Genomic DNA, 24,156 nt, shown 5'->3' on the forward strand with positions numbered 1-24,156 from the left:
GCAATTCCCGCCCCACTTTATTTCTCTCTTTCTCTCTCTCTCACACACACTCACACATACTTCTCACAAGATATATCTGCTCTTCTTGACAGTTATAGCTATAGCTCAAGGGAAGGAAAGACACTTTGAATAAAAATACCTATATAGAGAGAAAGGCTTTGTCCTTGTGTCTCCAAGGTCTTATCTAGCTAGGATACATGAAGAAGCATTCCACTGGATTAAAGAGGCACTGTTATCCAGCTCTGGCTGCTGTTGGAAAGGTGCTGGATTAACTAGAGGTCTGGTCTTTGACTAGCTGGCACCCAACACTTCATACATACACCACTGCAAGGTTTTGTTGCTTCCTTTGCAATGGTTTGGCCAGAGATCCAAAAGCAAATGTAAAAAAGGCGTACAGATTAAATCTACTTTAATATGACTACTAGTTGAGTTAGAAAAAGTACCCAAGAGAGGTATGTGGTTAAGAACGTGGAAGGTAACAAAATCTGGATGTAAAATTCCTTGGCTGAGTCAGCATGGTGCCAGCATGATTCCCCCTAAGACCCTTGCTCAGAACTTCACTGCTGGCACTTTTAGCCTCTTGTTTTGCTTGCTCTTAGCTTCTCTTAGACACCATTATCCAGGCTTCCTCCTTTGGTGAGGTTACCAGCTCATATTTGGTCTCCATGACTTGTCCTTTCACTGGGTGAAGGTACAGTTTCCTTACCAGGACACTCAGCAGAACTGTAGCCACCATATAGGCAAACCTGAGGGAAGAGGCAGGAGAAAAGAATAAAAACCTTGCTATGATGAAAATCTGCCAAAGGACAACTGCCAGCGTGGACAGATTGTCTCAGCGGTAACAGGAAGAGGCTGAAAGCACCTTCTCTCCCTATGCTCACCTCACAAAGACCTCCTTCCCTATGCTCACCTCAACTCCGGGCACTCCTGGCTTCCTGAAAAACCCAACAAGGAGAGGTTTTTCATGGCCGATTCCTCACTGAATCTCTCTGGGTCAAACCTATGAAAGACAAAATACAGTGAGGCTTTCCGTGTGGGCACAGGTTCCTTTCCCCAGACACGTGTGCACACACACAAGAAACTGGCAATGAAATACAGAATCTCACTAATTTGCTCTCTCTAAATCATGCTGGGTAATTCCACATAGATATACGAAGGCAATTGTGCATCCACTCCATCTATGCTCCCAGCTGGTCAGCTGTGTCCCAGCTTGGTCAAAATGCTGATAAACTGAGTTAGTGTGACACAGGGCTGGAACTAATATACATTACCTCTCAGCAGCGGGTATTTAGCTTGAGTACACAGCTGAGCTGATGCTGCTACCTGCCCCCTATTCCCCTCCAGGGCACACACAATCTGATTTGTCTCCCTCTCTCTCTCCCCCTGTGTCCCTTCCTCTCTCACTTCCAAAAATATTTCCCTTTTCTCCTTGCCCCTCACCCTTCTCTTCAAGCAGCTGGTGTGTGTATGTGTATGTGCTGGGGGAGGGAAGCTGGTGACTCATTCAAGTGAGAAAAGTGGTTTCCAGCACTAGGATGGTAGAGGCTGTGAGAAAACTATTATCCAGGGCTGGCATGAGTTAAAACAAGATTCCCATAATCAACTAACCACAGGGAGACTAATAAAATATCATTCAATTTAAATATTAAAAAAAAAAAACAAACAGGAAATTTGATGGATGGAAGGCAGTTCTCTTTCACTTTCTGCTAAATATTTCTGCTTATACTTCAAGCTTTTGGCTCCCTGCCTAAACATCCAAGCTCCGCTTCTACCAAGGTGAAAAGGCATGTGGGTGCTGATCCTCAGTAAAAGCAGCATCAAACTTGCATTCCCCCTGAACTGAAGTGGCAAATTACAAATGTTCTAATAGGAAAGAAAATGCAGCTGCCTAGCAAAAAAATAGGGAGGGCAAACAGCCATGCACAGTGGTTTCGTACAGTAGGTAGGTGAAAGGATCACAAAGATCTGATCTCCTATCTCCGTCACAGAAGTACACATCTACATCAGGCTAAACCTCAACCTCCTTCTCCTTGGAATAAACACTGTGTTCACAGCAGTCCTCACAGCCCTTCCCACGAGGCCTCAGCAAACCCTTCCTAAACAGTGTGTGTCCTATCCTAGGTAGGCAAGCCCTGCCAACATGCTCATAGATCGGTGCATCAATGCCTGAGCCTTTCGTAAGAGCTACACTTGCAGGAGAGGACAAGTGCTGTTCTAAAGGCTCTGTTCCTTCTCCTAAATCTCAGCTGTCTGTTCTCTCTGTCTAGAATAACTGACCCACATTTTTTTCCCAGCCCAAGTGAAGCAAGTCAGATACATGTTAATATTTGCCACCTGGAGGCCACAGGAAGCTACAGCAATTTTTATTCTTTAACCTCCGAAATGCTGGCCTGGATCCAGTTTTGTTTGCACAGATAGAAGTAATGAGGTAGCATTTTCCTTCCCCCTGAAAAAACAAAACTTCAGACTGACATTTCCTCCCTTGCATCATTGTTTCATGATGACAAGCAGTGATTCCAAAGCAATTCAAATCACTGTTTCCCTCTCACAGAAAACCTTAAAAAGAATTTACCAGCATTTTCCAGGGAAGCTCTGTGTGTGTATGTGTGCGCGCATGCAAAAAAAATTGTTATTAAACTCTAACACATACACACACGCAGACTGGAGCATGGGAGGATCATGACTTGAATTGCCCCAAAATCCCATCCATGGAGACAAACAAACCAAGACCTTCATAAATGGATTTTCTTACAGGCTCCCTTTCAGCTCCAAAATCTGCTTAAGGCAGGCCCTGCAGCCAAACAGGCTGTGCTGTAAGATCTAAAGAATGTTAATTAAAAAAAGGAAAGGAATTAGTTGCAATAAAAGTCTTGCTTCTACATACTTGTATGGTGATGGCCACGATGAACTACCCTGCAGCATCACACCAAGAGCATAAAGCACAAGTGTCTGCAAAGAAAATCAGATGTATGTCAGAGCAGAAAGAAATGCACAATTAAAGACACCTCTGGATGGCCCTGCTGGATGACGATTATTCTGTAGATTACTCATATTTATTAGGTGGATTAAAAAGACAATATGCTATATTCATCTACAGATCTCCATAATCCATGCCCAGATGTTAGGATTTTAACTTCTAAGGCCCATGCTGCAACTGTTGGTGGTTAGAGAAGGTCTGATCCTGTTCCTCTACTCTTGCTGGCATATATCTATGGACTGCTTTATTCTCTGCAATGGAAGGTACCACTCTGTGTGGGAAATATGGGGGATATGATCAGGCCTGAAATTGTGCTCTTTTATGCACAACTGAGCCCATAAGCCCCTTCAAAAGATGATTCGTCCCTGGTGGACCCAGAACCGGAAGCAAATCTGCTCAGCAAGAGAACATTAATTCCCAGAGCCTCTCCCACAGAGGAACCGCAGGGCAAACTTTGAGCTAAATTGTACTTTCAGATGACAGAGCAGCTGCTCAGGTTCAACAGTGTCAGAAGAAATGGTCTTCCTGCCTCACCCCTCTGTGGGAAGAAGAGGAAACAGCAAATTCCCCTCCAGGAAAGCAGAGTGGCCTAAGTGCTCCCAGTACTGCCCTACCTCTTTGGGGATAGTATGTTGGTCAACTCTCCCCTCCAGCTCCTGCAGCTGTGCAGCAATGGGAGTAAGCTTTGCTGTTCGCACTGTCTCACACAGGACTTGACGACAGTATCTGCAACCAGTAAGACTTGGTTAGTTTAACCCTCCCAGAGAGAAGCTTGTCCATGTCCTTGTGGCAGCAAGGAGAGCTGAGTCACCTGCTGCATTTAGGGTCACAGTCTGTTCCTGGAGCTGTCTCAAGCCACACTGAGCCACTTCATTTTTTTTTCTGGCAAGGAGTCCCAGCATCTTTGCAAGAAGCATTAAATCTCATTATCAGCTTTTAGGGAAGGTTATTGAAATCTCTCTTCACCACACTTTTTTCAGATTTTAAACCAAACTAACTCTGCTAAAAAGCATAAACACACCAGACCTTTTCCTGGACCTCTCACCCACACAAGAAGCAGCAAGAAACCCACATACTCAATACTCCCTTACTGAAACTCTAACACTAGTCCAAATACAAAATGCATCCAGTTGCACCAACAGATGCACGAAAAATAAAGGCACACTGCTGACCAGTCATCATCCTAGTTCTGTGGCCCTTTGAAAAGATTATTATTCCATGCTTTCTCTCTAAATATGTCTAATGTGAATCCAACCATTAAAATGACCGATTACCTCTACTTTTGGAAAACTAGGACAGAAACCAAACAAGACAGTAAGCAAACAAATTTTGGCCTGGCAGCCAGGGCACTGATTCTGTGCTCTCCTCTGCTGATGAACCTAAAGGGTTTCCTATAGACACCCTGAAGAGAGCAGCTTGGTCCCCATGTCTGGAGCTCTACAGCAGATTCTCTCTGTGCTGCAAGTCATCCTGTGGTTCGATCACTTCCAGAAAAAAGAAGGAAGTAGCTTTTGGATGCCTTTTCCTGGCCCAGTATAGGCTGGGCATCAGGCTCCAGCACATGAAGCCCCTGTCCCCACCACGTGAGATAACCTTCCTCTGCAGTTCCTTCCATGGGACCCACCTGAGCTGCTCGATTTTCTCATGTGTAATTGGTCCCTTCCCCAGAACGCAGTCCATCTCCTTGTAGAGATTCTGCTGAACATCTTCTGAGGTTGTCAGGAAATAGACTGCCCAGGTACACACTGGGGAAGAAATCAAGACAAGAGTGGACCCAGAAAATTCAATCCTTTACAAACTGCATTCAGTTTTCTTACCTCCTGTATTTGCAACATTACTTTTTGACCCAGAAAAGGGTGACCTCTCTTAACAGCAGGTTGTACCAATTCTGTGTTCAGTGGCAGGAGTAGAGGCTGAACTCCTGTGTAACAAGAGACCCTGCAAGCTAAAATTCTCTTTCCAATGCTATGAGGAGCTCAGGGAGCTGTGCAGGAGACTGAGCCGTTTAGCCTCACAGCTCTGGGGAAGGTACCACACAGCCCAACAAACCCTGGGGAACCAGGGTTATTAGACCAACCATGCAAACGAAAGGCTGGTTTGCCCAAAGCATCAGAAAATTCCCTTATTTAGGGGGCTTCCCCAGCACATCTCAGGTGAGTGCTCCAGACAGCCAATGTCTGGGGCTCCTGACAGGGACTGACAAGAACAGTACAGCTCTCTACAGCAGGCTGGCTAGCCCTTGTCTCCCCTACATCTATTTTGTGAGTGTCCTGGTTTCGGCAGGGATAGAGTTAATTTCCTTTCTAGTAGCTGGTACAGTGCTGTGTTTTGGGATTTAGGATGAGAACAAAGTTGATAAGGCACCGATGTTTTAGTTGTTGCTAGGTAATGCTTACACTAGTCAAGGACTGTTTAGTTTCCCATGCTCTGCCTACTGAGAAGGCTGCAGGTGCACAAGAAGCTGGGAGGGGGCACAGCCAAATTGGCCAAAGAAACATTCCATACCATGTGACGTCATACTCAGTACATAAACTGGGAGAAAGCTGGCCGGGGGACCGCTGCTCGGGGACTGGCTGGGCACCGGTTGGAGGGTGGTGAGCAATTGCACTGTGCATCACTTGCTTTGTGTATTATTATTATTATTACATTATTATTATTTTATTTCAATTATTGAACTGTTTTTATCTCAACCCATGAGTTTTTCTCACTTGTGCTCTTCCAATTCTCTCCCCCATCCCACCGGGGGGCGGGGGGAGTGAGCAAGCGGCTGTGTGGTGCTTAGTTGCCAACTGAGGTTAAACCACGACAGTGAGGTACTCAACGAATATCTTCAATAACAGAGTGAAAAAGAAACCTTGCATAAGAAATAAGTGTGTAGGATGCAGTTTCCCTTAAGCTACAAGGAAATGTTTCTACCACTCCAAACTGTCTATTCATGAGAACTATCTGGAACTCCTGAGGAGTCGAGCCCCTTAAAATGACAGTCTTCCTGGATTCCTTGGAGAGGATATTCTCTGGGGAGAGTATTATCATAGTTGCCAAATTTACTCTCCACATTCTTCAACACCCAGCTGCACCTGGGAGGTTTTCTTTGGAGTCCCAGCCCTGCTGGCTAAGATACAGGGCCTGATAATCATCCTGCTATCATAAGAGATTTTACACAGCTCCGGTTTGTATTTTTATTTTGGTTTTTTTCCCCTAATCTTTGCACATATCTCAAAGTAGCTCCTTTGAAAGTCTTCCATACATGGAACACACCTATCCTCCAGAAAGCGGCCAGCCAGATTCCAGCACTCAGCTCTAATTTCCTTCCCGTGTGCCAGAACCAATTTTACAACACGATCTTTGTGGCTTACATCTTTTGGTGCTTTTTCATCAAATTTAGCATCAGTTGGCTGGGGTTAGAGTGCAAGCAAAAAGCAATGGGAAGAAATTCTGAGGTTCACCAAAAGACTGGGAAGGTTGTCAAACACAACTTAGTTTAAACTCACTAGCTGTGAGGCTGTGTCGAGAGTCTGTTGTAAAATTAGCTGCTTCTATACACCCGTAGCTCAGGAGAAACAGAATGATCAATATAATTTTTTATTAGCCTAGAATAAGTCTCATGTCATCACACGCAGTTTTAGACAGCTGAGTGTAAGGATGGAAAGTTACCTACAATCTGTACTTACAGTTAGCAGTGATTATGCATCCTGCCAAGGAGAAAATCATTGTATCTTCCAGAATCTAGGAAATAAAATCTGCTTCAGAGAATGAAGTTCATAAGACTGTAAAGATAAAAAAGAAGTGGCACATTCTCCATTCAAGTGCATGAAATCCCTTTAGTGCAGAGAGCAGGAAATACAGTTTTTAAGGTTTCTTTTGTGACAGAGGGAACAAGAGAGGAGGACAGGGCTGCCTTGTTGGGGGAAAACCTTGGTAAGAGGCAGAAGACACAGACTGAACTCTCTACAGAACTTCCACTGGAATGGCACGAGACGTGCTTAATACTAACATATTTCTGGTTTATAGAAATAGCAACGAAGCAGTGGCAAGGAAAACTACCAAAGTCTAATGCAATTAAACATTGTAGGAATGGAAGAAGAAGGAGAAACCCTGCTTTAGTAAGGAATCTGACCTAAGATGCAAAAAAATTAATCAAAGGCTACAATGTAATGAGCTTGTAATAGCAGAAGTCCATTACTATGTAATGACATAACAGCTGCACAGACCTGCTGGTCACTCAGGTTCCCCTGCAGCAAGGTGTCTATAAAGACGTGCCTGTTGAATGACCTGCCTCGGCGCTCCTTTGTAACTTTCCTTAAGGTGGATTCCATCTCTGTCAGAGCTTGGGAAGCAAAAAGAAATGTTTATTTTGAAACCTGATCATCCTGAGTGCTGCAGAGAAGCAAATCCATCTCCCCAAGCAGATTTTCAGACCAGCTTTCCCTGCTGGGCTCACTTACAGAAGCAGCCTCTGTTACGTGTTACTGTCAATTTGGAAGGCGGTATCTCCAATTTAGTCGAAAATGTAGGAACCAAATCAGACAGGTTGCCTATAAAAAGCCACCCTTACAAGTGTAACTGAGATATGTACTCTACGAATTGAAATCACGTAAGGGGAAGTCAAATAACAGTTAGTGTTGAACCATCAGAGAACATGTTTAATCAGCCCCCATAAAAACCACTGAGCCAGATAACACTAGTTGCATGGCCTGTAGAGTTATAATTACTGATGTGTTGCAGCACCTCCAGCCACTGATGGTCTCCCTTTTGCTAGGGGCTCTACAAGCATGGTGCAAGAGGATGGCTCTGTGCTAAAGAGTCCGCATAGACAGAGCGAGGAAGGTGGGGAAAACGTGTGAGGGTTTTGGCACAGAGAGTCCACAAATCTGAAGGTAATTGGGTGTCTAACTCCTGGTGGCTGTTGTGGGAACTGGGGGGAGTTAGGGACCTAGATGCCATTGGCTGTCTGATTTAAATGACCTATTCAAGACTATCCAGGAAACATGGAGCAGAAGTTGGATCCGAAACTCGATTTACTAAGGCCCAATTCAGCCCCTTCGTCTTAGAACTACACTTCCTCCCTCCTCTCCACATAGGAAGGCCAGCAACACTTAAACACCAAGCCTCACTATCTGGAGTTTGTTAAATTGTGTCCTAATGCATCATCCTACTACAACTCAGGAACAGTCCTGAACAAGTGCCCACGGGAGAAGCCCATTTTAATGGGGTGGTAGTTGTCCTCAGGTTCTGAAACCCACAGAACCAGCAACATAAAGAAGGAAACACTGGGTTTGGAGGATTTACAAGCAAATCCTTAGTTCTAGATACAAGCTACTTTTGTTTAACATCTTATCAATCAATACTGAAAAGCTTTAACTATTAACAACAAAAAAGACAGGACAACTGAAAAATAACTAACTTACTGTGAAATACATGAGAAATAAAAGCACTGCCATAACAGACCTGAAAATCATGTTACCTTGTAATAGCACATCAGAGGCTATCACGTGGAAGGTATCCATCAAAGCAGCACCTCTGTACTTGTGCCTTCTAGCCTGTCAGTGACTGGCAGCACATTCACCAAATGGTGCATCATAAGAATGACCATACAGGCCAAACCAAGTGGCTCCATCTGTCTCCACCTAGCACAATTGCCTGCCTCCAGGAGAGGCCAAAAGTGGACACTAGGGAACAGAACAGGAAGGGAGCAAGCACAAGATACTTCCCAGGATCCTCTATCAGCCTCCAGACTGGACAGACCATAGAACTAGACCTGGAACTAGAGTTCTAGTCCTACAAACTTCTTGCACAATGGTAGGCTTGTCACTCAACTCCAAAACAATGATCTTACGCGAGAGTAAGGCAGACACACCTGGTAGCTTATGGCACGATGATCAACTCTGCAGAAAAGCCAAGACAGCTGGACAAATTAAGTGCTTCCATACACTAGCTAACTCTAAGTATTAATGAGAGTGGGAAGACTGTGATTTTGGGAGGAACCTACCATCTTCGTAGAGCTTCTTCCTAGTCATGTTTTTGTCAAGGGACCCATCCAAGAAACCCTTCCCAATCTCCGACCAGATCTGAAAGAAGGACAGAGAGAAGAGCACCATCACTCACCACAGGCTGAGACTGCTGAGGCTCTTCTATTTTTCCCTATTCAGGAAAATGAAAACACCAAATAAAATGAAGACTTCCTGTGAATACGGAACTGGTCTCTTTAGGGCACCATGTCCCATTCCAGATATTACATCTATGATAGCTGAAATTGAGATGAAATGAAACAACTGTAGGAGAAAAAACATGGGAATCTTGAATGGGAGATGGAACTGTTTCTTTCCCACCCTATCACCAGCAGATTTAACATCCCCAGATGTGGACACAGCTTGCGACCTCCTCAGATTTTCCTTTCTCCACAATGTCACAGAGTCTTCAGCAGATCTTTGAAAAGGAGAAGTTCCACTGGCATTTCCAGTAGAGTTTAACTGACTTAGGTACCAAACACCTCTCAACTGCCATTGGATCTGGGTTCCCAATCCCCACAGATCCTTTAGAAACACCTTAGACTAATGACAGCAGGATCAGCAGTAGGATCTTTCTGATAGTTTCAGCGTGGGACAATTGAGGCAGAGCCCTCAAGCTCTTAAGCTTAATGTTAGCTTAATGTTGAAGTCTCAGCAGTAGCTTGTACTAAACTGCACACAGACACAAGCTGTGTGCTGTTGGCATGGAAAAATATAATAGGAGATGTCCTGGCTCTTCGTGACACTTACTGCATCATGGTGCCTGCGGAATCGGATGACTTCCCGGTCATCTTCAAAGCTGCTGCCCATAGCTGTCTGCGTGACAGACTTCATGGCAAAGCCCAGCATGTGCTGGCAGAGTGGCACATGTTGTGCCTCAGGGAGGGAGAGCCATTTGGCTAGCAACTCTTCTGACAGCTTGAGAGGGAAGGAACCATTAGTTGGCAGTAATATTAGCAGCCTATTTACCAAACATAGCGTGGAGACATTCCCACCCAGTTCCTAAGGCAGACCACACTTTCATGGCTATGGCATGAAGCTACACTCTTTCCAGGGTTTCCTTTCATTGTTAACTGAAACAGTAACATTTTAGCCTCAAATCTTCTGCCTCTTACCAAGGTTTTCCCCCAACAAGGCAGCCCTGTCCTCCTCTCTTGTTCCCTCTGTCACAAAAGAAACCTTAAAAACTTTAATACTAGTAGCTCCGGACCGGGAGATCATATTCTGGCTGCTGGGCTGAGCCAACAGAACAGTTCTTCACCTGTTTGTGGTCCCAATAGCTGGTTCCTTACTCCTCCCTCCTGTCCTGGGAAATAAATTTAGAATCCAGATGCTCCAGTATCTTTTAACTGCATCTGGTATCTTGGCATAAAAAGTCACCAAGCTCAGCCCTTCCCCCTAACTCACTGGAGCTAAGAGAAACCAAATATTCACACCGTGCTTGAGCGGGCAGAGGCTGTTCACTGTCTCAGATGCTTATAGTTCCAGCACCAATTTGAATGCAGCTCTGTTATCCTAGTGATCATTCTCACTAAAGTTTCCCCTGTGAGCCACACAGGGCTTCTCTGCTGTACAAAGGCAGTCACGCACCTTCTGGATGAGAGCAAAGTTACTTTGCAAGGACTTGGTCACACCATTTTCATACAGCTTTCTCCTCATGTGGCTCTCTCCTGTATCCCCATTCAGGCTGGACTGGTACCTCAAGAGAGACTTCAGCATTGTCTCAAAGGGATCCACTGAAAGCAAATAAAGGAAACACCATTTGAAAGTCAGGCAGTCACACCACACAGGGATGATGAAAACAGCAATCTTTTTAATCGGGCGCTGCTACTTCTGGGCAGTGACAAGGCATGGCTCCTTCCCGCAGGAACAGTCTCTTTGGGGTGTCAAGCTTCTCTTGCTCAGTGTGGGCTGGGACCTCATAAGGCCTCTTCTCTGTGGCAGGGTACCATCCTGTGATCAGCTCCCACTGCAGAGATTGCCTGCTGGCTCTACCAAGTAACTCTTTAGTAACGACACCTTGGAAGCTTGTTCCCAGCTTGCCAGTTCCCAGCTGGCTGCGCCACTGACTTGGTGACAACAGTGAGCGTGACATGTTCCTTGCCCTTCTCCGCCAGCCTGATCTGCAGCTGCTCTAGCACATTCCCCCTTGACATCTGGTGCGCCCTCCTGCCCTGACCATGGCTATGCACTCAAGACATATCAGCTCGCATGAGAGACTTAGCCAGAGGTTGCCCTCCGCACTCCTTACCTTGCTTCACAGCCCCAGCAAATCTCATTTGACACCCTACTGCTCCTGCATGACTTCTCTTGCATGCACTGAGTTTCCTGCTGATGAGCTCTTCCCAAAATAACACCTACCTCTCTCAGTCAGGGCTGCCTCCAGCAGAGAAGCTCTTACAGAAAACAGTACCCCACTAAGCTACAGAATGCCTTCTACTTCTAATCGCTTTACTTTCCTTCTTCCTTCCGCACAGACACTTGCAACAGTATACAAACTAGAAAAAACCACATATCCTCCATCTTCCATATCCATGGCTCACTTCAGTTAGATTTTTAACTCTGAATTTCACCACCAGGGGCCTCTACTTAATAAATTTGTTAAAGTATATTAGATGTCAATACAAAACTGTGCAATAAAACATGGCATATGCTTCTCCCTTTCTGTAAACTTTTCTGTGGGTCTTGCAGAACTGGCAGAATCTTTAAGGAACTATTTGGAAGCAGCAATTGGGGTTTTCAGAAGGGATATTTTCGCTGTTTATCACAGTCTGTTATTTCTCCCAGATGGAGAGTGAAACTTCTGAGGCATCAGAAAACATCAAGGCTGGGCTAGACACATATGACTCTACCAATTGTGGATGTACCTAGGATTCCCAGCAGAGATCAGGGCCTCATTACGCTACTAGACAAACACACAAGAAAAGACAATTCCCACCTGCAGAGGACTTACTACCTAATGACACAAAAGCAGCTAATGAGGCCAAAGGCATAAATATGGTAGACTTTCCTAAATGCTTTTCTCTCACATCATTTCCCTTCCAATGTTTTTAAGCTCTGCATCTCACCCTCTTTCCCACTTTGAATGACAAGGAGTGTGTGCATGTGTCTTTTGGCACAGCAGATGGTACCTGCAGCTCTCCATGTGGAGCAGGCTGTTATGTGACTCTAGCTGCTGCTGACAATTCCTCCTCCAAGGTACTTTGCCATGGAGTGGCTGCTGCTATTCATGCCACGATTCCCTGCTGACTGGCCCTGGCAGAACTAGGCACAGTACTGGGGTAGCCAGAAAGACACATGGCTGGAGGTAAAGCCCACACAGCAAATCTGGCAAGCAGAGGCATTTGGAGAGGCCAGAGGATGCTTAGCACCATCACCTGCAGAAACTGCGAAGTTCTCCTGGTGCATATGAAAGAAAACTGCTGGATCAGCCACGGGCTCCATTTTTTTATCCCATCCCTAGTGCAAAGCAGTCCCATGCCACTGATACACTCACTGTTGTGAACTCAGGACTGCAGACCCCACACTGCCCTTTGCTGAGGGCTGACCCTGCCTCGCAGTATTTGAGAAACAGCTATTTCTCCACAGCTACAGGAGGCTAGTGACTCCACAAGGCACAAACCACCTCTCAGAGACAGAGCTCTGCCCTGCCAGCACTTCCTCGGACTTCTTCCTTTGTCCTTGTCTTGAAAACATCTTAAGGGTTACATTTTCAGTCCTCTTAGTGAAGCATATCAAAATTTCAACTGTTCCTTCCACTTACAAGGAAATCTTCTCCCGCATCCCAAGAACCTCAGAGTGCTGTCCTGGACACCACTGTAAATAAATATGGAGAAAAGATCTAACTCTGGATAGTCAAGACAGATGCCAAGTAGAACTGAACATCAGAGATGGAAAGGACCTCTGAAGCTGCACAGTACAAATGCTCACAGAACAGCAATGAAGCTGTCCTGCTCAAACACGCCAAGACCCATAGCTCCATCTCCAGCATTCAATGTGCTTCAGGTTCACTGTCCCAACCCAAAAGGCAACATTGACTCATGGGAGTTTTCCAAGTGGGTCTCTGAACCCACTGCTCCTAGCAATCCTGAACTAGTCCACCCTCTTCACATCCACACCCTTTGCAGGTCTGGACTGCTTCCCCAGAGCCTCTCATGGGAACCACCAGTATCAGCAGTAAAGTTTTACTTCCTTTGAATTCTCCTTGCAAATTAATCTCAACCAAGCTTTAAGAAGCCATGAAAACGTACCAACTTCAAGCACTGCTTTAAGCATGAGGAAAAACAGCCTCCTGGCATTGGGAACCTGTTAATAACTATGAATGCAAGTAGTCCAACTTCAAGGCTCTCATGATAGATGCGCTATCAGGACCTCTCTCTCTCCAAGAAGTTTGGCCATACCTGTGACACACACATGAGACGAGAGGAACCTTTCTATGCTACTTGGAGCCAAACCCTATACCTCAAACTTGGAAACCAACAAGCAGGCATCTATGAAGAGCAGCTCTGGCCTCAGGTACCCCAGCAGACTGAGGAGGAGTCACATGGCAAGGGTTTTCAGGTGGAGCTGAAGAGTCAGGAGTTGGATATAACACAGTCCACAGTGGGCTGCCTCCTGCCCCACAGCACTGTGGGCACAGAAGAGATACAGGCAAGGCCAGGTCTCCAACAAAACTGCAAGCTGCCCAGAGCCAGTTGGTGGCTGAGACCTACCACAACACCTACTCCTACTCACCAGGAAATGATACAGGAACTGTTTTGCTACAGCCACTCAGCTGCTACGTGTTGTTTATACTCAAAGCTCCAGGAAAATCAATCATTAAGATTCCTTACTGCTAATAACGTTTGAGCACTTCTGACAAGCACCGGTGCTAAAAGGAAAGCACTGATACAACTAACATCACTGCTTTTTCAGGTCTGAGTTCAGTACAGATCACGAGAACCCTCCTTCTTAAGCCTGCTGCTGCTGCCTTTACGAGGATCCCCCCAGAAGCTCTTCCTTCTGTTGGGCTGAACACACTTTCCCTGGCTCCTCCTGCACAACAGGCTCCCCACTCCTCTGAGAGCCTTTCTTTGCACTTGCTTTATTCAAAATCATGCTTGAGTACAGAGGTCAGAGCCGTACACAGGATTCTGTCTGGCTCACGTTCATCTTGTGCAATAGCCTAGATGCTTTCCTCTCTACAGAAAATACATGACTCAGTGCACCCTTTTCTTTTTTTCCATGGCCATGTCATCCTGCAAGCAATTAATACAGCCTGCTCTTGCTCCTCCCCTTCCTGTTTCTGCTACCCCAGCCCTCAGGGGTACCCATCTCCTTGCTCGGGAGGACACTCTGCTCCACTGTGTTGACAAGGAGTCCCAGCGTGACACCATCAGGGCAGGCTGTTAACATAAGTGGGGGTATTTCACCTCCCCAACCCAGCATTTCTCTTTCCCAACACAATCCAGCCTCACTCCCTCTTTCACTTCTCATATCCCATCACCTCCAGCTTCAGTGATGACCCAAGCAGTGTCCAAGCAAATGCTGAACTGAAACCCTGACAGAAACACAGTTCTACCACTTTCCTTGTCTAGAAGTCTAATTATCAAAGAAGTATGGTGTGCGTTTCCTATTTATCCCCATCCTTAAAAAATACGTTTAGCCCTTAGCATAGCAGGACGCCAGACTAGTCTGTAACTGCCTGGGTCACATTTCTTGCACTGAAGTCCAGGCACTGTATTTGTTTTTCTCCAGTATTTGGGTACTCCCAAATTCATTCCACCTTCTGGAATGCCATTGCTATTGACTGTGTCTTGCTGATCTTCGTTAATTCCCACTCCTTTCCCAAATCATCACCAATTTTTTTGAGTCTGTCATGCAAGTGTACAAGAAGCTTACCCATCATGACCCCAGCATAAAGTGATGCTGAGATATCTGCCTGTGCCTAAAATCAGCTTACAGTATCAGGTCAGAGGTGTGCAACCAGCACCTCATTCAACCTTATAAGATGAAAACTGGAAAAACAAGAGGTTAAACCCAAACATCAACTGAGTTAACTTATTGTCTGTGATCACCTTAGGAAGCAAAACACCTACCTAAGAGACTTACACCATAAATTAAATATTCCTCCCAGGACTAAGAGGGTCAACTCAGCTACCAGCACCACTGACCACTTCCAAGTCTGGAAGATCACTAGAGGTTTTCAGCACAAAATTCTACATGCCAAAGAAAACCAAAAGTTAAATAACTTCTTCAAATAATACTCTAAAAACCTCCACACCAAACCACACAAGGAAGCTATCACAAACTAGCACAGTTCCTTTCAGCAAATTTTCCCCTCTTAAATTGTATTTCAGTTTAAGCAGCATAAGCTGCTTTTAAAATGTATGTCAAGTTGCTACAGGATCTTTGCCTTGCTGTTTCAAGTGACTAACAAGCATGATGCTTTCCATAAACATTTGCCTGTAGGGAGATGGTAAAAGACACAAGCGTACTAATTTCTTGATGGTCACTGGACAGCAGCAACTCTTGGTCACTGATATTCGAGGCCAATAAGCAGGACCAAAGACACACCTCAACCACCACCACGTCAGCTGCAAACTAAGTCTTATTTTCTTTCTACTTGGAATGAAACCCCAGCTTCCTTTGACATAGGATGCCCAGCAAGGCCAGAAGGAACAAACGGATTCAAAGACAAAGCAAAGGACACTTACACAACCGGTTGGGGTTAATATGTTGTTTCAGGAGATCAATTGAGCCAAGGCTGACAACAAGACGCCTTCCAAACCAGAAAGACACCAGTGGGCCATATTTCTCATGAAGGTTCACCAGGAACTCATGCAAACTGCTGCTGGCAATGATATCTGGCAGGTTGCCATCCCTGAGGAACACAAAGAAAGTATTTGGTCACGAACAGCATCCACTGGCAAGGCTGAACTTGACTGATGTGAAGATGGAAAGGACTTACTTTTCATCAGTTGGAGCCAGCCCAGGGATACCTGCTGCTTGCCTAGATGCCTAGAGAGTAAAAGGAAATGCATCAGCCTCCTTGAACTTAGATTTTACACAAGCCCCACAGCTTTCCAGCAAGAGAGCTGGATTTTCCACATCAATACTGCTGCACGACTTACAAACACTAAACAAGAGCTGGATAAGCCACATCTTCAGGCCTCAAACCTGTGAAAGCTTATGAAGCCAATCAACTGTAAGCGTGTGTGTGCCCAGTCCCACTGGCTAAGCCAGGATTATTCATCTGGTTAGCTGAAAGATCCCTGCGTAAAGATTTAAAGGGTCAGGTTTGCAATGTAGATCTTGTACCCAGATTTTGCCCTGGAGATCTGCACACGAGCAAAACTGCAAGGTGAGCAGATAAAGCCTTTCTAAGAGGGATTCACCGGGGCATGTAAAACGTGAGGTGTGCCACAGCGTGCAGGCAGGGCTGCCTCGCTGGCTCGGGAGGGCCGGCCGGGAACGCCCTGCACAGCAAGCGCTCCCGCAGGCATCAGCCACGTCCCCGGCAGGACCCGGGCCCCGGGGCACCCGCGTGGGGCACCGCCAGGGCGGGCCCGAAACCCCGCCCAAGCCCAGGGGACGTGGGAAGGGGCCGGGGCCGCCCGGGGCGCGGCGGCGGCTCGGCCCCGCGGCCACTCGCTCCCTGCCCGCCTGCACCGGGGGCCGTGCCGTGCCGTGCCGTGCCGTTCCCCCCCCCCGCTGCCGACGGCATTACCGGGTAGAGGTAGAGCACGGCGCCCACCAGGATGAGCAGAAAAGTGACGGCGAAGATGGCGAAGTCCAGCATGGCCGGGCCGGGGCGGCGGGAGCGGCGGCGGCTCGGCCCCACCCCGCGGCCCGCCGGCGGGGCAGGAAGGGGCGGGCCGGGCCGGGCCGGGCTGGGCTGCGCGCACCGCCCGCGGGCACAGCACGGGGCGCCATGGGGGGCCCGCGGCGCCTGCTGCTGGTCTCCAACTCTACCCTGCACGGAGGGGGGTACCTGGGCCACTGCCAGCAGCACATCAAGAGCTTCCTCGGGGAGTAAGCGCTGCGCAGGGGCTGCGGGAGCCTGCCCCGGGCCGTCCCCCGCCTCCGCGGCTCTAAGCGCTCTTTCCCTCTCTTCCAGGAAAGTGAAGCGGGTGCTGTTCGTTCCCTACGCCCTGCACGACCGAGACGCCTACGCCCGGACCGCGAGGGAGAAGTTTGAAAGCTTGGGTAAGGCTGGCCCGCCCCGGGCGCCGAGTCCCTCGGACAGCTGCTGCGGAAACGTCGCCTTTGCCGTGGGGCAGCCGCGCCGCAGGGGCTGGCCAGCACCCGGGCGGGCACTCGCAAACCGCTGCTCTAAGAGGGGATGAGGCGGTCAACGCCTCTGGGCAAGCAACTCTGCAACAGTCCGTTTTACTGGGGTCCGAACGGGGGTAGTGCTGCAGGGAGCGGTAGAGAGGGGTTTGGCTAGCTCTGCTGCACCCTGTTAAGTTACAGTCAGCAATGGGAGTGAGAGCAGCAGGGAGTTGTTTGCTAACTTCTACCTAGAAGTAGATGCTTTAGAGGCCTCCGGAAGGAATCTTGTTGCAAACACTTCTAACCACTTCAGGGAGGAACTTTTTGTTCCTGAATACTAAGTGGCATCTTTTTATCCTCCTTAATCACACCGGGGAACATTTCTTCCCATACATCTTAAACCTCTGCTCAAGCCGTGCAACTACTGGTGTTAAGTGAGGACCATTACTATAATGCATTTCAACCAGCCAGATATTTCCAGGATGGACAGCAACTGAGCTTTGCTTCAAGCAAAGGTCTTTCCAGAGCAGCCTACAGCAACACCTCCACCTAACATCTATCACCGTTCAGGATAACTTTGGACCTGTTACTGTAGTAATAATCGGTACTCACTTCCCTGGGCAGCACACTTTGCTCCTTGTCTTGCAGAAAGATTGCTGCTATGAAATGTCCATGTTCTTCTGGCTCTCCTGGCACTTCCTGTACTCAGTGAACCCCAGCAAGGCAAATCTGTCAAAGCCAGACATTTTAACCATTACAAAAAAAATACTCAGATCAGATATTTGCACTAGTAATGCTAGACCAATGATGGCACATCCTGTTCAGACTCACAGGCAAGCTGAAGACTGACAGCTTTTTCCTTCTCTTATTTTCTAGTTAGCCAGTAATGCTCAGCAGCACTTTTGTGCCTCAGCCTGCACCTGCTGAGTGAAGTGCTCTGCTCTTAGACACTAAGCACATCTATCCATAAAGCAAACATTTCCTTTGGTACAGCTGGATGCAGAAGCCCTGCACTAATGTAGGACGTATACTGCGTTTTATGTTGTAGAGTTCTCTGAAATTTCCCTGGTTGTCTGGTGAGACATTTGGCTCGGGGTCGGGGGGGGGCAGGGAGGGATTGAACATGCCACATTCTTCTGCCAAACTGAAGTGGCAAAGGTAAATACTTTTTCATTGAAGGTTATGGGCTGGACAGCATTCATGAATCTTGTGATCCAGTGGAAGCTGTAAGGAAATCTGAAGCAATATTTATCGGTAAGTTTTACTTCATGCTCCCTGACGAGGGTTTATATAGGGCACTGGATTAGTCCTGCTCAGAGCTGGCACTGTAGAGACAACAATGAAAAAGTTGGGCCTAGCAATTATTAGAAACTACAGAAAACAGTACTTTAATTGGGAACAGTAAGACCCTAAATTTAGTGGTGAGGAGGGAAGTAGGAGAGATTTATTAATGGAACTTTGTCTCCAGTAAGTTTCGAATTATTCATTTGAACAGTACTTCAGCGTTAAAAACATGATCATCACAGCTGTATCATCACTGTATTAAGTCTAAGAAGATTCAGGGGTACCGTGCTCAAACTGAGTGTAGTCCTAATACCATGCTCCTGGGTATTAGAACAGTGTCCGCTGTCAAACAGCCAGTGCCAGAGTTACAAGAAGGACTCGGGGCATAAGCCCGTGGCCTGCCCAATGACCATTCTTCTGAAGCTCCCGGTTTTCTGCTGCTCAAAGCAGGATACTACCCTGAATAGAGCATAGAAATCATTGAGCCTGCCAAGTTTGTAAAGGCTTCAATTAAAACTAGTGGTGAAAGCATGTTAAATAAGCTGGACTCTCTTTCTGCAGGAGGTGGGAACACGTTCCGTCTCCTGAAAGCTCTCTACGACAACAGTCTGATACAGGAGATCAGGAAAAGAGTTCTTGAGGTAAAAACTACAGGACTCAGGCCAAGTCTGAATGGCAGGATCTCATGCATAAGCTTTTGTTCAGACAAATCCAAGTTGATTCTACATCTTTGTTTTTAATATACTTCAAATATTGAGCCATCTCATGCAACCTGGTGAACTGAAATCTGTGGCCAAATAAGGCTGTCATTACTCACTGAAGCCTGAAAAGACTAAGGTCAGCAATCTTTCTAGGGCAGTTTCCCAGATGTGGGACTGCAAGACCTTGGGATATACCTTAGAAGTAAGCCCCTCAACTTAAAATACCAATGAAGAAGAGTGCAGGATTTAATCTATGTCCAGAAACCCTGTCTTTCAGCTTGAGATGTCCACTTTGTATCTTGTTAATAGATACCGGTATGTTCAAGCTGCAGGTTGTCTGCTAATAAACCGACAATAGAGTTGGATCCACACATGCCTTTTAGACAATGTCCTGTTGACGTTGAAAATGGTGTAATTACCTTGAGTACCTCCTTGACCTGGAATTGAGAGGTATGAGTGCCATTGAGCTCTTCCAGTCAGCAGCCCCATTGTGGCTGGTGAATCTCATAAGGCACAGCAAAGATATGCCATCCATGGAGGAGAACAGAAGCAAGGTGTTCCCCTAGCAATGTGGAACTGCAAACGACTTCAGGCAGATTTATGCAAGCAGAGTATGTTTGAAAAGGCTGACTGCCAAGAAGAAAGGTTAGCTAGGCTGTCTTAATATACAGAAATTCAATGCCTGTTGTGGGCAGAAAATCCAGAAAATGTTCGCGTCCCAGTGAAGTCTAGCTAGCTATGTGATTATATTAGCACCAGTTCTCTCAAGATAGCTTATTTTTACAAATTGTTCAGCATTATCCATATACTTGCATGTTTGTGTAGAATCCTTCCACGTACGGCATAGTACATAGTACTGTGTACATAGTAGTAATACCTAAACTAGCACTAAACTAGCTGGTCATAGTACTGGTAAGCTAATGCTGTGGCAACATCGTACTCAGCTTCAGATAGTCTACTCTCCTCAGAAGCTAGTTAAGAACTAGTTCAGATATTTCCTGTTAACTGCAATGTAGAGAAGTCCCTCTTATCTTAATAGCAAAGTCCAATATATGCACTGACAACCTTACCAGTTCTCTCTTGTGATGGGGTCACAGAGTTGTGAGTACAGGACATTCAACAGCTAGTTCTCTGACAACCATGACATATACAGACTATTGCCCACCTCAAAACCTGAATTCTTGTTCTTCTGCTTTTCACCTGTAAAGCTAGCAGTGAGATGAGCTAGAAGGACTGTCTGATCTGATTGCTGAGTCTCTTGAGATTGATAGAAGATGCTATAAAATGCAGTTCCTAGTTATGATACTGCATACTAATCATTGCTTTTGTCTTTCAGGATGGGATTCCTTACATGGGGTCCAGCGCAGGAACTAATGTTGCTACCATCAGCATCAATACTACCAATGACATGCCAATTGTTTATCCACCCTCCCTGCAGGCCCTAGGTTTAGTTCCTTTTAATATTAACCCCCACTACCTGGACCCAGATGTTAAAAGCACTCACATGGGTGTAAGTAAAGCATGCCAGAGCTAACACAGTAACCAGGATGCAGAGGTGTAACAATAGTGTGCATTTGCAAGGCCTTACAAAGCTATAGAATGTCTAACAGCTGCTCCCTAGAGCAGTTGGAAATGCCAGTGAGGCAATAACATTTTACTCCCTCCTAAAGCTTTTCTTTGAGTGGGAAGAGGAGTTGGCAACAGTACTACCGAGGTGGAACAAAGTGTTTTTCACAAACAGAAGCTGTGCAATGTCTGAAATATTGTTGCTTCATACCTGGCATGGAATTGGGGGGAGGGGGGAGAAACTTGAAATGTTACGATGCAATGCACGGTGTTTCTGGAAAGTCCTGCCATAGTCTGTCTTGCCTGCTGTTTGAGAAGACCTAACTTAAACATACGTTAAGAGGCTTAAATATCTAAAGGTCCGAAAGAACTATCAGAACAGGGAGATCTTTAGATTGCATGCAAACTTGTTGTATAAGAAAATACCTAGGCACTAGCGTCCCTGCAGAGAGCACACCCTGTAATGCCCAGTACTGAGCAAGCACATGTACTAGTGTAGCTGAAAGAAAAACACTTCAACCATCAAGCATAAAGACTGACGTCTCCACTATGGAGGAGCTGATTCTTGAATAACCTGTCAGGAGCTAACTCCTCAGGGAACAGTTCTATGGTGCATCTTTTAACAGCCCAAATACTTTCCTCCTTGTAATCAAAATTTCTTCATGGTTAGAGGAAGTGTTAAGAATTAGGGGACACCGAAGAGATGGAGGATCAGGGTGTGCTTCTAGAATTTAGATGAAGTTGTAGGTACTCATTTAATCAGCTTGTCACTAGATAAGCAGGCAGTCTTTTCCCTATAAATAACTTTTGCTGTTTCTCCAAGAGGCTGGAAGCTCTGCGCTGTATCAAGTCCCTGCTGTGTTCCTGTGTTTCCTTACCAACAAATGCTTCTGGTTTGATTTCTTTAACTACTGTTGCTCAGTTCAGCAGCAAACCCTCAGGAAACATGGCAGAGCTGTTCAGAGAATGAAATTATTCCGTGTAATACCTATTTGAGGACAAACAAGCAGATATTCAATCAGTGGAAATCCCTGATTCACTGCCCTCTTTCATGAAGGTGGCATCTAAGGCATTTGCTTCCACCACCTTCCTCGCTGCTTTTGTTCTGAGAGTGAGCACATAGAGATAGCATTTAAAAAAATTAAAAAAAGCTGGATGAATTGAGTGGAAGTAAGTTTTAAGGCTTTTCAGGGTTGGAATTGTGAGAGTTCTGTTTTATTAACCTACAGCAATTGCTGCTAGTGATGAAGGGTAAAATACATATCTATTAAAGTCAATCCTGCCACTTCCTTCAGTACATTAGTCTAATGAAAGCATTCTGCTTGAGGGGAAGTGCCTGCTTTGTTTAATGTTATGAAATTGCTCAGTGTCCTGCTACTTGGATAGCTCCAAGTTCTACCTTACTGCCTGGGCAGCTAAATCTATGCTCATTATTGCAGGAGACAAGAGAGGAAAGAATTCATCAATATCATGAAGAACCAAACACCCCTCCAGTTCTGGTGAGTAGTAGTTCCCAGTTAGGAAGCTCATGGCTGTAGCATGGTAGACATTTTAAATGCATTCTTGCTAGCTTTCAGTGTGGGTTCCCCTGCTTGACAAGCCTTACAGAACTCGCATGGAAGGCCAGTTATATTCTTGCTAAGAGCTTCAACCTTGGATTTTGCTCACTTGCAGAAAATCGTTTAGAACAAATGAAATGCATTCTGCCCATTAGATGCTTGGAGTCCTGTTACCAAACACTGTATTTCAGGCAGCTCTGATCTTTCCAGTCACTGGCCACCAGTCGTATGTTGTATGCTGGGGGTGGTGTGCATGCAGATGGTAAGATACCTCCCCTTAATCTTTTCGCAGGTGGTATTAACTTTACATTTTGTTTTAATCTCTGTAGGTTTCTGAATTTGCTCATTCAGTAGTATATTCGTAATTACAGTATGTCTATCTGGGGAAGTGGGACCTTGGGTGTCCTGTGCCTGTGCTTGAGCTTGGGAGTATGAAGTTTGTGCTCTAACAAACCCAGCTGGCTGTTGCTTGGCCCAAACCGGAGCTAAGAATGGTGATAGTGGAAGTAATTGTGGAAAAAACACATTTTCCTTTTCTCCTTAATGGTTTCTCCTTCTTTAAAAGGGAAAAATAAAATAAACAAGAACACCAGCTTCTAAAACAAGATAGCTCACCTAATTTGATCTTTGCATCTTTGTTCGAAATAGGTGAGCGAGAAAGTCTTGTTTGTAGTCATGGCGAGCTGCACTGACTGGCCTGCTTGTGACAAGCATTCTAGCCTTTCAGATAGCTGGAAAATAATGTTAAATGTTTCCACCTACATTAGGGCTTGCGGGAAGGTGCGATGCTGCTAGTGGAAGGAGACAAAGCCACTTTGCAAGGAGTGACAGGAGCACGTCTGTTTTTGAGGTAAATGCTTCATTTGAATGGCTATCCTCCTTCAGATAGAAAGGAAGGGAGACTTCTGTTAGACCCCTGACACATGCTGCCTGTCCCCCACGTCAGAAGTTATTTAATCACTTGCTTCCATTTCTCTTTGGGGAAAACATGAGTATTGCTTTACGCTCCAAAGGAGCGGGCAATATGACAGCACTCTAAAGGATGTCTAACTTACCCAGTTAAGTGCTATGGCATTATATCTGTTGATGCTTGTGTTTCTGAACTGTAGTTACCGTTCACAGAAAGAGCCCCAGTAGTCAGTCAGTTCTGTTATTGAAGGCCAGGGGAATGCCAGTTTGGCCCTAATGCATTGAACTCTAGAACAAGGATGTCTTTAGTCATATGAACATTACTAAGAAATCTAATATATATGTCCCGTGGTGCAGGTAAGGCAGGGAGTCAAAACTCTGCTTGTTATGAATAAGGATGTCTTGTTCTATACCTAGTAACAGATGGAAGCACAGTAGTCCTAGCTCCTGTTAAAGCTCACAGCATGGTTTGTCTTGTTTACAGGGGTAAGAAACCAACTGAACATGAGCCTGGAACAGATTTCAGTTTCCTCCTGATTGACAGTAATCTCCAGAATTTGTAGCCTTGCATATTCTACAGCAAAAGTCACTATATGGGAAGACAATGAGGAGGAAGGAAAGAGATGCTTCTAGTCCCAGGGTGGGTGGAGAACCTTATCTTTATAAATAAAGATAAATATGCGTTAGTGGGCTCTTTTCCCCACCCTAATTCACGTCTCGGACATCTCTCCTTCCCTGCAAAAAGACAATTTTTATTGCAATACTTGGGTAATCATAGCTATTCATAGTCTGAAAGGGTCTGTACATTCATGTTATCCACTTTGATTCCTTCCCCACCAAAAAAAAGTTACTTTAACACAATTAAGACAGGACACTGAGTCAGCTGTTCCTGCTACCTA

The 24,156-nt window shown here is 45.8% G+C and overlaps 2 protein-coding genes across 3 annotated transcripts; one reads left to right on the forward strand and one right to left on the reverse strand.

Annotated features, from left to right (window-relative positions):
- Nucleotides 1-392: 392 nt before the first annotated feature.
- Nucleotides 393-17,912, reverse strand: CYP20A1 (cytochrome P450 family 20 subfamily A member 1). 2 transcript variants are annotated; one of them, XM_076342461.1, is made up of 13 exons: nt 17,851-17,912; nt 15,935-15,984; nt 15,681-15,847; nt 10,576-10,721; nt 9,736-9,903; nt 8,967-9,045; nt 7,189-7,304; nt 6,649-6,703; nt 4,602-4,722; nt 3,592-3,703; nt 2,885-2,949; nt 911-1,000; nt 393-746 (listed from the first exon to the last, which is right to left on the reverse strand). In XM_076342461.1, exons 4-13 carry the CDS (start codon nt 10,702-10,704, stop codon nt 596-598), a joined length of 1,086 nt encoding a protein of 361 aa, XP_076198576.1. In that variant the 5' UTR covers nt 10,705-10,721; nt 15,681-15,847; nt 15,935-15,984; nt 17,851-17,912; the 3' UTR covers nt 393-595. The 2 variants fall into 2 exon arrangements, with proteins under 2 accessions (XP_076198576.1, XP_076198575.1); XM_076342460.1 differs by lacking the exon at nt 17,851-17,912 and adding an exon at nt 16,694-16,794.
- On the forward strand, nt 16,725-23,966 carry LOC143162301 (alpha-aspartyl dipeptidase-like). Its single transcript, XM_076342462.1, is given in 10 exon segments — nt 16,725-16,768; nt 16,770-16,883; nt 16,885-16,998; nt 17,084-17,172; nt 18,418-18,492; nt 19,084-19,163; nt 20,560-20,733; nt 22,229-22,288; nt 23,116-23,198; nt 23,742-23,966. Coding segments are annotated over 10 exon segments (912 nt in total). The 3' UTR covers nt 23,821-23,966.
- The last annotated feature ends 190 nt before the right edge of the window (nt 23,967-24,156 follow it).

This window comes from Aptenodytes patagonicus, chromosome 6, assembly GCF_965638725.1.
Source record: "Aptenodytes patagonicus chromosome 6, bAptPat1.pri.cur, whole genome shotgun sequence".
Lineage (NCBI taxonomy): Eukaryota > Metazoa > Chordata > Aves > Sphenisciformes > Spheniscidae > Aptenodytes > Aptenodytes patagonicus.